Source organism: Sceloporus undulatus, chromosome 3 (assembly GCF_019175285.1).
Source record: "Sceloporus undulatus isolate JIND9_A2432 ecotype Alabama chromosome 3, SceUnd_v1.1, whole genome shotgun sequence".
NCBI lineage: Eukaryota > Metazoa > Chordata > Lepidosauria > Squamata > Phrynosomatidae > Sceloporus > Sceloporus undulatus.
The window spans coordinates 64,539,836-64,555,477 of NC_056524.1; the positions used below are offsets into that span (position 1 = coordinate 64,539,836).

Here is a 15,642-nt window from a genome sequence, read left to right on the forward strand (position 1 = left end):
TACCCAAAGTGTGGTGTGTGTGGTAATTACAGAACAAAGTATCCTATTGTGATCCAGTATTTGCACTCTAAGAGGACAGAGCAACACAGTGTTTTTCAAACAGAATCCAGAAAAAGATACAATAAGCCTTTGAGTGGCAACACAAACCTGGTTGCTAGTAAAAAGGACATGACAGATTGGGAAGTGAGTATGATGAGAGAAAACAATTCTTTACATATAGCAGCAAAAAGCGGTCCTTCTGTTTCCACTGAGATTTGACCGCATTTTTCTGCACTGTTTGAAAGGCATTTACATATCTGAATCACGCAACACTCCTTTATCCCACCCAACCTCTGCACCAGCAGGGGTTCACTGAAGCTTCAAGTTAAAGGTTTTCCATATATTTTCAGATATACCTTTTCAAATATTACCAGTGTAGGCAACCTTGTAACACATTATCTATACAACTGAATGTTTTTTCTTTTAAACATGAAATCATGGAATGCATTCATTTTTATTTTCAAGCAGAAAAACTTACCATCCAGGTGATAGTGTTCTTCACTCTCAGCATCAGTGAGGGAAAAGAGTTCTTTCAGAAGAAGAGGATACTTCAATATCCTCTGGATGGGTTTGATAAGATATGACTCTAATGTTGATGAATGTTGCCGTCTAGGATTTTGAGCATCCAGGAAAGCCTTAAATGCTGTGTCAGTCTTAGCTGCGTAAGAGAAAAATAAAAATAAAATCTTAATACACAATGAAAATATTTGACCTTTATTACAGATTATTTATTACACTGGTTAGCTGATCTCTCTGCTTGAACATAGTTTGTATAGAGCAAAATACACCAATTAATGACAAGAACAATATTAGTAAAGAGATTACTTTAAGCTGTGGTCAACACACATGGTTTCTTATGTGATAGCCTTTATCTAAGCCTACATCAACCAAAAAATTGTAACAAGTTGAACAAAGGCACAGCATGAAAATAAGTAGAAATCAAGCAAGGACATGTAATTCCTGACTATAGGAACAAGAACAATTTGTTTGATGATGACAGGCTTAAAACAGAATCAGCTGGTATGCCCTAGGTTTGCATCTTTACTTGGAAAACATAAAAGATGGGTCTTGTGACTCATAGCATTTGAAGATTTCAGTATGCAACTTCATGGGCCATAAACACAGGACAGTGTTATTCACACCAGACTTCTTCTTTTCCTCGGGCTTGTTCCATAGATGAGCAAGGGGCTACAACTGCCCTGGTGGCGCAGTGGTTAAATGTCTTTACTGCAGCCACTCACTCACAAACCATAAGGTTGTGAGTTCAATACTAGAAAAAGGGCTCAAGCTTGACTCAGGCTTGCATTCTTCCGAGGTCACTAAAATGAGTACCCAGATTGTTGGGGGTAATTAGCTTACACTTTGTAAACCATTTAGGGATTGCTTAAGTGCACTGATAAGCGGTATAGAAATGTACTTGCTATTGCTACAACTTGGTGGCAGGGCACATGAGTTTGTGTGTGTAAAGCCCTACATCCAATTGTCACATTTCTAGGTGAGGCTGAGAAAGATTTATTTCTGAAACTCTGGATAGTCAGTGCTAATCAGTGCAGATAAATGCTGAGTTTTTTGCCAGTGGAGCTCTAGTTATTGTCCAGCCCGCTTCATCCTTCTCAGATCTTCAGTATACCTGGAATTGCGATTTGAAGCAGGCTGGAAAGGACGCCTGGGATCTTAGCAGGCATCTACTGCTACTATCATTTAGTTTAGGAATCCTTTATCCACTTCATTCTTCACATATGGTTGTATGTTTAAATGCATCCACCAAGAGAGAGCTCACAATCTCCTCATCCTACCTTAACCATGCGTACAAATGGAAAACAATTTTAAGGGTTGAGAAAAGTTGTGGTAACAATTTTATTAAACAGTGCACTCATAACATCACTCACCTTTCACAAGGACTTTTGGAACTTTTGTGTGGCTGGCGCAAAAGGCACTATATAGCTTGAAACGGTCAGCATAATACAGGAAGGACCCGCCCAAGGAAAACAATACTTTCTAGGATCAAGAGAATGTAAAATCAGGGTATATTTTAATTCATTGGAATTCTATCATATTTTTTTTTAAAAAGAAGTCCAAAAACAGATGTTTCTTCACAGTGCCCTGCTTCACAGATCTTCTGAAACCATAACTACATGAAGGAGGGTCTGTTTGTTTTAGTTTAGAAACAATGGAATGTGTTAACTATAAATTTTTAAAAAATCCTCAGTTCATGTATTGTAAGTGGGTTGAGAGTCAGACTAGATTTTACTTAGCACAATTCTGTTACTAGTAATTTTGACTGGGTGTATAAGAGGTAGCTCTTCTTTGTCCTCTAAGGAGCATTTTAACAAAGCAATCATATGAATGTTTAACTAAATTTTTCTGTCTGAACCTATGACAAGTTCTTTCCATGACTAATAAGAAATTTTTGCCACTACTCAGACATTCTTGGGAAGGCAGGTGAACTTCTTCATTTCTGGAGGAGAAAACTATCTCAGTGTACAATGTCCTCCTGCCTCCAGATGGACAGAAGTAGAAGTTTATAGGTACTTTACACAGCAACAGACTATCAGCTGCCACTTTCAGACATACAAAGACAAGAGCTGACTGCAGCCAGACTGGCATTATTTATTTAATGCAGAGTTCTACAGGAAATCCATACCTAGGGATCATTTACCATGTAGAGCTACCTGTTAACTAAGATCAGATGACACTAAGAAACTGAGGAGAATAATTTATATTTAAATATACACACTATACACGGATTCATATTGCCCTACAGCAGTGTCTCTGTGTGATGCTTAAGCAATATTTAAGCAATGTTTCTGCAAAGTTTCTTTGTCATCCATTTTTATTACTATGTGTGCATGTGTGTGTGTGCATTTTTTTGATAATGTACAAGTCCTTGCAACAGAAGAGAGAAGATATTAAAAAGTAACTTGCTTGCTTGCTTGATCACTAAGAGAGAGAAAAAGAATGGAATATGCATTTCAGAAGCATTTCCTAGGAAGCAGTATCTCAGGTTAATCTAAACTAGGGTCTCAGGTATTTACAATTCTGTTGCTAGCCCTTCCACCACAAAAATGAAAGTGTAAAACTGGATATGTAATATCTTGGATGTCTTCACAGATAATGCAATTGTTATGTCGATTAATTACAGCAATCCTGGGTTTGACAAACTGATACCTCATATGATATCCTGATAAGCATAAGAAGTGAACAAACAAATACTAATAATGATTTCATACAGGTGTGGAAAAAGCTGTTCAGGCAATTTACTTTTGCTCAGACATTTAAATATTGTAAAACAACTACAAATGTGCAGCAAAAACCTTAAAGGCTTACTTTAAATTGGTCAACTTTTTCAAGCTTTTCCAAATCTGGAACCAGCCTCACGCCATCTTCAAGAGTTTTCAAAAATTCAACTTGAAATGCCACCATTTCAGTCAAATTTCCAAAAAGAACATCAAGCTGGTAAGAAAGAAGTATTATCAAAGTGTGATAAAAATATGTCAGCCATTTTATTTCATTCTAAGTTTTGAATCGAGCAAAACAGTTCATAAATGTTTGCCCTTAAAATCTTCAGTAATATCAACCTCTGGCTTCCTTTTACTTAGGAATCAATTTGTAAGAAAGCTATTTCCCTCACCACCAGAAGTGCTGGACTGCAGTTCCCATCTTCCCTAACCAGTTTATCTAGAAATGATGAAAACGCTAGTTTGACCTATTTAGAGGCCTTCAGAGCATCTTTTTAAATGTCAGTCAACAAACATGCAATTGGTATCATACCTCTTCTTGAGTGAGGAAAGTTTCTTTTTGCAGAGGCTTCAGATACCTCTCCATTAGACAGTTTAAGTCCTGGACATGGGGGGCGGGGGGAGAGAAAAGATTAGTTTAGCAGATTTCTAGACACTACAAATTTAAAACATCACCACAATACCCTGAATTACTATTAGATGTTGGGCATTAACAAGAATAATGTAAACCTGATGCATTTGGAATTCCCTGTGTCATCTGTTGGCCATTATAACTTTATTGGATGAAAACAGGGATGCTCACATATGTGTATTGCTTTTTACCATATACCTTTAAAATATGTCTATTAAGTGTTTTGATTTAGCAGATGTGCTTACCTTGACATATGTGCGCTCTGTTTCAAGAAGTTCACATATAACTTTGCGTAGTTTATCAGCATCAGTTAGTTGTCTTGTGGTGGCTTGCTGAGGTCCAGCAAATTCCTGAAGAGTCACACTAGAGTCTGGTGGATTCATTTCATGAAGACTGCGACAGAAAGCAGCAACTTGTTCTGTACTCTTTAAAATAAAAAATACAGACAAACTAGTTATTATTTCCAGAACAAACAGTCAACATTATAGTCCCATTGTACTGTTCAAGTTAATCATAATCAGTTTTTTTCTATATAAAGGTTTAAATAGGTACAAATTACTACAGCTTGCTAAAGCAAAAGATGATATATTGTATCCGATATAAAAAGAGTTCAATTGGTTCTGAGTTATACAAATGACAACTGACACCTTCTAAAGAAAGTATGCACTACAATATACAAGATACCATATCTCATACTAAAACACCAGTCTTGAAAGTTTACTAACTGCTGCATCAACATAATTCTATAAATTTCACATGAGGTTATCCTTACAGTGTAGAACTATCATTCGGGTATCACAGTAGGACAGCCAATTCAAATGTCAAATGCCAATTATCCTTAGAATTGCTACAACTGCAAGAGACAAGATTGTTCCCAGTTGTTGGGAGCTGTATCTGAGCAAATGCTAGACTACCATCAATTTTGTCCTCACCAGGCTCAGAATTTGCAGTCTTTTAGCAACTGTATTTTTGACCTTTTAACTTGCTCCAGAAGAGAATCAGATCTGTGCTAGCAAACATGGCTTTCACAAAATCCTGAATTTTGCAAACAGTTTTAAATGAGTTTCTGAATGCATTCATTAAACTATTCTTCTTAACTAAATAACTAAACTAGAATCTGAATTCATAAAAGGAACATTACATTTCCAGGCATTGCAATTGATTTGCATTTAATTTATATCACATCCCTCTAATCTACTGGTGAAATTAACACCTTGCGTATGCTTTGTAAAGTAAGTATCAAACTTCTAGGATACATTTTTAAATATTGTGAATGTAATCTCTTGTCTATCTTTTTTATCATTTTCATCTGGAATATTAGGGTCTGCATGGATATGGAATTATATTGGGAAGCATATTTACTAGGCTATCCTTCAACGCAGGATTTAAATGACAGTATACACTCTATAGATGGTGTTTATCATGTCCAAGCAGTTCAAATGCTTCCCTGCCCACCTAAGAAATGACCACTACAGTTCTATTTTCATTATGCTGGCATGAACATATATGAGGCTGAGGCGTGTATGTAGGAAACATGGATGCTTTGATGGCTCCATTTATTTAAAATCTGTCATTCAATTTAAAATCAGTAAGGCGGCTTGTATGGTCAACAAAACGAATCCAACTCAAAGAAAATAAATAAAACAATTCAGAGCAATAAAATATCATTTGTAAAATCCAAGTCAGCAAAGCCAGTGATTATCACAGAAAATGATCACTAGAAACACAAGAACTCACTAGTGGTTGCTACCCACAAACCACAAAAGGAAAGTACAAAGCCAATCGCCCCAAGGAGAAGTTCTGTAACTCAACTGCCATCATTGAACAGAAGCCTGGTGGAAGCCTTATCATATACAATATTTCAAAGAGGTTGTTTGCAGACTACTACCAGAATCTCTCATTGGCCAAGCCAGCTGGTGGATTCTGTGAGTTGTATTCAAAAAAAGCTACCTCATCTAGCTCTCATCCTTCAGTTGGCAGGGACCCACAAAATAGGTCTTCAAATTTCAAAACCAATTAGGAGCCAACAAAGTTGCTGAAACTGGTGCTGTGTGCTCTATAAAGCCTATACAGTACTAGCTAAAAGCTTTGTTGATGGTGCTGCAATTTGAACCAATTGTCATTTCAGGGCACTTCTTAAAGACAGTTCCATATGGATCACCTTTCAGTAGCCCAACCTCAGTCTAACTAAAGCAAAATCATTATGGATTGGTCACTCCTCTCCAGAAAAGCCAAAGGTAATAAAACACACTATTAGCACTGAATGTTTCTGGTCATCCAGGTACAGGAGCAGGACTTAGTAGTGCAACCAACCTATGGGTCTGTGCCTGTAGTTCCAGGGCAATCCCATCCAATACAGGTGCAATATTGATCCCAAAATCATATACTGTATATTTATATCTATATCATCCTATCATTGCTTGTCATCAGCCACCTACTCTAATTAAGCTGAAACCAAGTGAAAGATGAAACTAAAATGCCCATCAAACATTGCATAATTTGTGCATATGTGTGTGAAATCACAACTTTTTAAAGCAACAAGGGCCCGATCCAGATGGGCCTAAAGTGCGCCCTCATCACATGCTAGGGGTTGGCCAAGGGCGCACCACCCATACGTGCTTCACCCCTGGCACGTCAGGAGGGTGTCAAAATGGCGGCGCCCTGTACACACGGCTGCCTTCATTTTGACGCAACGGACGCTTAGCGTCCACATGGCACGGCACACTTGTGACATCATGGGTGCCGCCATTGGCGCACTCAGGCGTCACAAGTGCGCCAGGAAAAGAACCTGCTTTTTGCGGGTTCTTTTTTTGCTGGCAGGAAACTGTGTGGTTTATTCACTGCGGCTTCCCGCCAGTGGAAAAGGAGGTGCCAGCAGACCGCCCTTTTTGGTCAGTCTGTATCCCGCCCAAGTCACTTTTGTGTCTGAATACTAGCATCCCAGATGAAGCATTAAATATGAGGGGAAAGCCACAATTGATCTTTACACAATATCCAGAAACAGTAATTCAGTGATCACATCATCACCAAAACTTCGGAAAAGCCTCTTGGAAAATACTTTAATTCTGAGGGACACAGCATTTCCAACTTTATTTCCAATACAGAAACACCATTATTCAATTATGCTTGAGTAGAAAGAACATTTCTGTATCCACAGAATGTGGATATGTGAGATATGTGCACTTCTCAGAGGACACATTATTGGAGCTGCTATCAGAGGGCATGCCCAGTGTTGGGAGACCACAACATCTGCTCGGCCACCAGACTCAGAGCATTTGATGACTCTCTGAGTGCTGCTTTCAGTCAGTGGAGATAGAAGTAGTTGGGAAAATAAAGTGATTGTAGAAATGGGGGATGATGGAGGTTTTTTGACGTGAGAGCCAGCATGGTACAGTTGTTTGAGCACTGGACTACGTCTCTGGGGACAAGGATTTGATACCCCAGTAAGCCATGAAACCCATTAGGTGAGCTTAGGCAGGTCACATACTCTCTGTCTTAGGGGAAGTCAATGGCAAACCTCCTCTGAACAAATGTTGCCAAGAAAACCCCATGATAGGTTCGTTTTAGGGCAAAATTTCTGTTCCTGATTGAAATGTAATAAATGTAAATGTTATAAAAGTAAATACATTAAATTATATTAAATTAAAAAAGCAATGATGTTTCCAGGAAAGCAATTAAAAATTAAAATAAAGAATGTGTGTGTGCACATTCTAAAAAGGTTGCACACTTAAACATACGTTGGATGGGTAAACAGAAAGCAACCTGGTTGGCTGATGCAGTAATGAGGGAGAGACTTTTCTGCTCTCAATAATAGGACAATGTATCCTGTTTAACTAGTTGACCCTAAGGACCCACTCACTGTTCCTCTACAACCACCAGTTACCGGTACTCCTTACAGAAAATTAGAAATATACAGTCATCCCTTCATATTTGCGGCTTTGATATTTGCAGATTTGATTATTCATGGATTTCATTAATATGTTCTCTCTAGGACTGTCTAGGTCCTCCAGTGCAACTCTGTGGTCAACTTTAACTAAAAATTGCACTGAAAGACCATTTGTAGCTACTCCAGTGCCATTCTATGGTCAGTGTATGTTGGACATTGACCACAGAGTTGCACTGGAGGACCTAGAGATTCCTAGAGAGGTGTCCTCTCAAGTAAAAACAGTGTTTTTGTTATTTGCGGTTTTTCCATATTCACAGGGGGCTTGTTCCCCTAACCCTAGTGAATATGGAGGGACAACTGTACAAAGCAGAGGATTCTTCAGGAATTTAACTAACACTGCATCTACAATGCAGAAATAATACAGTTTGACACCACTTTAAGTGCCATGGCTCAATGCTATGGAATCCCAGGATTTGTAATTTTGTGAGATATTTAGCCTTCTCTGTCAGAGAGCTTGCCCTACCACTCTATAAATCCCAGAATTCCACAGCATTGAACAATGACAGTTAGAACAGTGTGAAACTGCATTATTTCTGCAGTGCAGGTGCAGCTCAATACTCTTATTTACTCCTTGTTGTAGTTTATGTAATATCTATTACAATACTCACATCATAAAAATTCTGATAGTAACAAGTACAAGAGAAGCCCCTTCTGTTAGAAGCCACTTCTAATTTCCTCAAAAACACACCTTTCTGGATTTGGCTAGTGTTATCTCAGATAGTATTTATTCTATCTGAGATCAGTAAGCTGAAATTATTTCCTTAACCCAATATAAATCAAATTGGTTCTGAAAACTTTCTTTATATTGTTGACAGATAGATGTGCATGATAAACAAAGAGAGATGTATCCAAACCCCATTCCAATTCTTATATGACTCTGGAAATTTTATTGTTTACTGAATCACAAAGAAAGACACCTTTACTATCTTGTTTTCAGAGCCTGAAGACTACTTGGATTATGTATAGAACTAGTGTGGTGTAATGGTTTAAGTGTTGGACTAAGATGCTGAGAGACCAGGGTTCGAATCTCCACCCAGACATGAAAACCCACTGGGAAAGTCACTCTCTCAGCTTTCAAAGAAAGCAAGGGCAAACTTCCTCTGAACAAATTCTGCCAAGAAACTCCCATGATAGGTTTGCCTTATGGTTGTTGTAAGTCAGAAATGACTTGAAGGCACATAACAACTACAATAATTTACACATAATTTATATATTTAAATTAATGACCTATGTGCATCATAAAACATGTTTTCATAGTACATTTATTCTGGAAGGCATTCAGACAATTAAAATCCATTCAAAGCATTAGTGATAATATCTTTATCATCTAAATTACATGTCTTTCAAAAATAAAATGAAATATAGTGGGAATAATCTGACTGTTCACAGAAGTTTCAAGTGTTGTGGCTGCACCTTGAATTCAGCATCCCCCTACAGATATAAAGCCTTGCCAGAAGGCTTATTACCAGCAAGGATTACACAGACATGCCAATTGTGTGAACCAGCATTGCCACATGGGGGCAATATATACAGTTAGTACAGATTGTGCAACTAGAATGGATTGGGAAAAGACCATCACAATTGCACAAATTGAAATGCTCACACATAAAGGTTCCAAATAGCAGGGGGATTCTGCACACAAAACATCAAAGCGTAAGTGTAGTCTTAAAGATATTTATAGTCATAGGCATATTTATTCCTGTGTCATGTAAAATATTATTTTCTGAGTTTTATACACTTTTCTGTCTTAAGAAAAACTGCATGCCATTAAATGTTGAGGGAACAAGACGTTTTATATGACTTTAGCTGCTATAGCTGGAGCCTTCATAGTATTTATTCTCTCTGAGATCTTCTTAATCATATATCTTTAATGTTAACTACACGATAACAAATAACATAGTATAAGGGTACTTCCTTGAAAAACAGATCGGCTTAAAAAACACAACCCAGTATTTGTTAATTTACAGTAAAACAATAATGCTTGAGATAATACTATCTGAATCACAATTCACTTTTGGTGGCCTTAATTAGTATTTTAGGCGTATTGGAGGTAGCAGTTTGCAAAACGACATGCATCAATTTACTAAGAAAAGCCACATTTTTCCCTTTTCAGTCATGCAATAATAAAAATCAGTCTCCACAAAAATTCAGCCTTGTCCAACTATAAAACAGCCAAATATAAAATTTTAACAAGTATTTACCGTTTCAGTTAGTTAAATATTTCTCAGCCATTTCCCCTCATTTTTACTTAATACCCTGGTGACCCAGAAACCTAGATATTTAAAGCAAGAACTTTGAATCACTCCATTTTCTTTGAAAGCAATAGCCAATCATTTCTTTCATGTGCAATATAACACTCTTCTTATGTGTGCTATGTGGTAGATCTCACCAAATGAAGCATATGCTGAAGAGAATCAGAAGCTCCCTCAGTGCCTTCATTTCTGGATTTACGTTTAACTCTCCATAGAACTGACATCATCAAAACGATGCTACACTGATAATTCCACTATTCGCCATTTTCAGCAACCCAAACAAAGAACCAAATCCAGATTCCTTGACCCACTTAACCAAACAGAAAAAAAAATCTTCTCATTCCATGTTACAGCATTCCAAGCTGCTCGATACCCTCCTGCATGTAAATGAGAAAGGACAGCTACCGTATTTCCCTTCAGACCTCCCGTGCTCAATAGAGTCAACAAGAATGAAATTCTCAGATTTAAGCTGCAGTGGGTTCTTAATTCTCCCTTTCAAGGGGCTTTCAAAAAAGAACTCAAGCAAGGACAGCTTAAACTTGAAAGGAAGAAGCAAAATCCCCAGTGGAAAATAAATGTCTATTGCCCGTGGCTCAGCAGAGCTGATTGGCTGCAACCTGTACTATATGGGAATATTAAAATGTCAAGAAATAAAGCAGTTTGCCAATTAAAAATTATGAGAGTCGACAGCTTTAGAGAACATGGGCTAAATATTTTCCTTGTCTAAAAATTATCTTGATGTGTTGTGATTATTGCTAAAAAAAATTTTTTTTAAAGAAAACGTAGGTTCAACAAACTTTAACCATTCAAATGTCACTGTAAAATAATCATTACTCTGTGTGAGGACCACCCAGTGGGAATTTCATGAGATGGCTGTGCCAGGGAAGTATTACTGATGTAGTTCTAAATTTCATTCTGTTGTAAAGTCCCCTGTACATTGATGGTGCTGTATATGATGATGATGATGATGATGATACCACCACCACAAGTGCTTAATATTCCACCCACACCACTGTTGCAATGAGCATACACACACCTGTTACCTGCTTATTACTGAATTTAACACTAATAGGAGATTTAAGACAACTCTAATCTCACCCACTCCATTTTTGCAAATAAAGAGTAAAAATGGTACAAAAAGGCTTGACCGATCAGAATGATGGCATGATGTTCACATCCTGATCATTGTAGCAAAATATAATTGAATAGGCCTCTTGTCAACTGCATGCTGGCAACCACATAAGCTTATATGATGAATGAGAAAGCCAAACCAGAGTAGAGGTCATGTTCCTGCCTTTACTCTGACTTGTCTTCCTGAACTGTCATTTGGCAAAATGTGACTGATCATCTGATGATCTAAAATCATCATGTTTTCTATAAGATGATATAGGTGGCTTATTGTATGTTTTCCATAAGGCTTGAGCATTGAACTATGTCTCTGGAGAACAGGGTTCGAATCCTCACTAAGCCATGAAACCCACTGGGTGATCCTGGGCAAGTCACACTCGCTGACTCTCAGAGGATGGCAATGGCAAACCTTTTTGCCAAAAAAATCCCATGATAAATTCACCTTAGGTTGGAAAATGACTTGAAGGCTGCAGCAGCAGCAGCAACAATAGGGGGATATAAACTACTCATGTGAGTACAGTCAACTCTTGCCATCTGTGGGTTTGCCATCTGCAGATGGCCCAACCCCATTCACCCCAAAGGCAGTGTGTGGCCTTCTCCTCCCTCTCCTCAAGAAGAAACAGATATTTTTGCAGAATCAGCTGGGAACTGTAACATGCATATTTGGGAAGGGGCTAGAGATATCCATGATTTTTTGCACTTTTACGGGGGACCTGCATCCCTAACTCCTGCACATGTGGAGGGCCAACTGTATGTATGCATTCAAAGACAGCAGTGCTAGTATGCAAAGTGATATTGTAGCACCTTTGAGATTAACTGAGAGAAAGAAAATGTTGGTAGCATCATCATCGTCTCCCCATGGATTGAGGTGGGGAACAACAACAGTTAACAAAAAGCAGTTAAAATACACATCAATTTAAAAGGACAAATAAGATGTACACATATTAAAATAATCCACATCTAAAATTAATCATTTAAAATTCACAATTTAAAATCATCTGGATAAGCCTGCTGGAAAGGACTGGTCTTGAATGCTCTTTTAAATTCAGACAGCATATTCAGCTGTTGAATTTTTTCCAGCAGATTATTCCAAAGTTTGGGGGTGGCTGAAGAAAAAGTCCTCTGGCTGATGGTTGCCAACCTAGTCCTGGCTGACTGGAGTAAATGTCCGCCAGAGGACCAGAGTGTTTAGGGTGGATTATATGGGAGGAGGCAATCTTGTAGGTAACCTGAACCCAAACACGTAGGGCTTTAAACACTTTGTACCTTGTTTGGAAACAAACTGGCAGCCAGTGGGGTGATTTTAATATTGACATAATGTGAGCACTCCTGGATGTCCCAGTAATCAACCTGGCTGCCATGTTTTGAACTAACTGAAGTTTCCGCACTTGGTATAGAGCAGGGGTAGGCAACCTTTTTGAGCCGGGGGCCGGGTTGCTGTCCCTCAGACAACTGGGGGGCCGAAGCCAAATAAATAAATAAATAAATAATTTTTGAAAAAATTAAATATATAAATAAACCAGGACAAATGTAGGACAAAAATTTCAAATGGAAGACACTTTTTTTTTAAAAAAATGGAGGACACGCGAAAAAATTTGCTAATTTTTAAAAAAATGTTAGTATAAATGATTGTTTCTGAGGCTTCTATAGACAATTGCCCCCCAAAGGCCCCGGCGGCAATCGGCGGCAGGACCCAGCTGAGGCCGGTCCCAAGGCCTTGCCGGGCCGCATCCGGCCCGCGGGCCGCAGGTTGCCTACCCCTGGTATAGAGGTAGCTCAATGTACAGCACATTGCAGAAGCTTTTGTAGACTTCAGTCTACTTCCTCAGATACATGGAGTGAAGTACCTAGAAACAGATATGCATAAGCAGGCCAAGAGAATAGCAATAGAAATGCAAACTAGTGAGTATTGTGATGGGGTGACCAGTTCTAGATGGTCATTGGGGGACAATGTCAGAAGCAACGATGTTGTCGATAGTCAAGGTGAGTAAATAACCATATGAATGCTGGAATGAGTCTGTAATAAAGTAAAACCCTTTCAGCACTTTCCTTTGAGAGTGCAGGATTATTGTCCAGCATAGGGTCATTGATGATATGGAGTGACCACTAGTGGGATTCTGCCATTTTCTGTCTTCAGTTTGCTCTGTAATAGATTACTCCTGAGTACAAGTTTTTTTGGGTTTGAAGTTGATGTTGTTGTTGCTTTTTACTTCATATGGTGTGTAGCTTAGCTTGAGAAATGCTTGTTGTGATTGCACGAGTTTGGTGTCCCTGTCTTGTGGAGTGAGCAGATGTGATTGCATTGGAGGGCTTGGTTGTAAACCTTGGATCTAATAGTATGATCAGTGAGGAAACTGGGAGCATGTAGGTATATCAAGCACCTAGTGGGGTATGTCTAGCACCTAGTGGGCTTGCGATATAGTGTGGTACTGAAATGTCTGTTGTGTAGCTGTAGATGAGAATATCATCAATGTACCACAGGGCGAGAAGAGGATTCTGGGTGCCAGAGAAAAAGGAATTGTTCTAGGTCAGCCATGAAGATGCACCGTATATAATCAACTATAAGTCGACTTCATGTATAAGTCGAGGGCAGGTTTTGGAGGCAAAATTGTGGATTTTTACATGACCCTTGGATAAGTCAAGGGTAAAACTTGGGGGCATGTAACAAACGATCTAAATGATGAAGCAAAGGAAAACAATGCCAAAAAACCTACAAAATAATTGCAGGCATAACTGTTTTAGCTCACACTAAAGGCTGGATGGAAGAGAGAATAGAGGGAGGTCAGTGCTTCTAAGACAGATTGTACTTTTGCCTTTCACCAGGGGATGGTTCCCTTTTTAATAAGAGTTAAAGTATAATTACATTTGACCCGTGGATAAGTCGACCTAGTATAGGTAAGGTCATATTGTCAAAATCCTTAAAATGTGATCTAATTTTATAAAGATATAATACAAAAACTGAATTAAGAATAAAGTGGACACCAAAATTTTCAAGCATGTCTTCCACCAAATGTAAAAATTAAACAAATGTTCTCTTGTGGTCTTTCAGTTTTAGAGTATTTAATTACATACAAATATAGAAATATGACTCAATGGAATAGGGCTTAATGGTCTTGTGTTTTACAAGATACTACTGTGTTGGGATCTTTTCTAGTTAATGCATTAAAAAATTCTAGTCAATCAATGCATTAATTCTTAAGTATGTTCTCCAAAGTAGGACCTATCCTTATTTTAAGTTTAAAAAGAAAATTTGACATTACAAATGTTTCACTTGAATACACACACGCACACACTTGAGCATATTAAAGTTAGTTATGAGCATGCCAATTTTTTTCAGATATACCAATAAATGGTATTACTTAAATGAAGTCCTTAATTAATTTTCCATTCTTTATAGCATACTTATACATGAGACTGATAACATAGATAGTACATTTAAACCTACTGACAATTAATGACTGAGATAGTTAAATCAAACTGGTCATAAATGATGCATGCTTTGCTTCAAGTAGTTAAGCTGACAAACCATTAAGCCTCTTTTCCCCTACTAATTTGCACATTGAGCATAAAAAAACTTTCATATATGTTAAATGTAAATGAAAAGAAGAATAAAAAACAATTCTATCAATGCAAAGCTCACAATTATATCAATGCAAAAATTAGGAACCTAGGTAGAAAACATGCATTGATAGGTAATTTAGGAATATATTTCAATTACTAACCAGCTTCATCAATTGTACTTCTTGTTAAAATTGAGTCATAGTTTCCAGCACAGACCATATATAAAGTTTTAATGGCTACATACCCCAAGAACAATTAGAATTAGTATTTTCTTTCTTGCTTTTTGAAAAGAAAACAACAACATCACTTACTGTAATTGATTCTGCAGGAAACTAGAGTTGAAGCTTCAATAGCTTTCTGCATGACATATGAGCTCGGTATCTGAGTTTTAGGACCTGATGCAAGTTTTGCAGCTGCCTTTAGCCTGGGAGTACCTTCTGTTTAGCTGACATCCAGTGTTTAGTAGCAGCTATCAAAGGAAGGGCTTGTATGACAGAGTCAGGAAATCAGCAGCCAAGTGCTTTTTCCTTCCTTTCCACTGTGATACCCACACAATATAACTTGTGGCTCAGTTCACAACTCAGAGCCACCTCCCACAAGATAGGTTTTGAGCTCAAGTATGGTTTTTGTATTAGTTGTATCATGTATCCTGTGTGTACCTGCTCTTATCTGATACATACATACCCATCTGTTTTGCATGTATGCATGTTTCTTGCCATCACATGAAGTATCCTCGCTCATGTTAATGGAAATTAATGCATTCATCAAATATACAGTGGGCCCCTGGTATCCGCAGAGGTTTGCTTCCAGGACACCCCATGGATAGCAAAATCCATGGATGCTAAA

General features: G+C 38.0%; 1 protein-coding gene across 2 annotated transcripts in view; it reads right to left on the minus strand.

Moving 5' to 3' along the window:
* TIAM1 (TIAM Rac1 associated GEF 1) overlaps window positions 1-15,642 on the minus strand; it is a 274,407-nt gene that overhangs the window by 20,002 nt on the left and 238,763 nt on the right. The window contains exons 1-6 of one of the 2 annotated variants that reach the window (XM_042459673.1): window positions 15,108-15,242; window positions 4,155-4,334; window positions 3,811-3,879; window positions 3,367-3,492; window positions 1,929-2,037; window positions 518-697 (exon numbers count right to left, since the gene is read on the minus strand). In XM_042459673.1, coding sequence (XP_042315607.1) covers window positions 518-697; window positions 1,929-2,037; window positions 3,367-3,492; window positions 3,811-3,879; window positions 4,155-4,292 — 622 coding nt within the window. In that variant the 5' untranslated portion in view covers window positions 4,293-4,334; window positions 15,108-15,242. Of the gene's footprint in view, window positions 1-517; window positions 698-1,928; window positions 2,038-3,366; window positions 3,493-3,810; window positions 3,880-4,154; window positions 4,335-15,107; window positions 15,243-15,642 lie in introns of those variants that run through there. The other variant, XM_042459672.1, reaches the window with a different exon arrangement.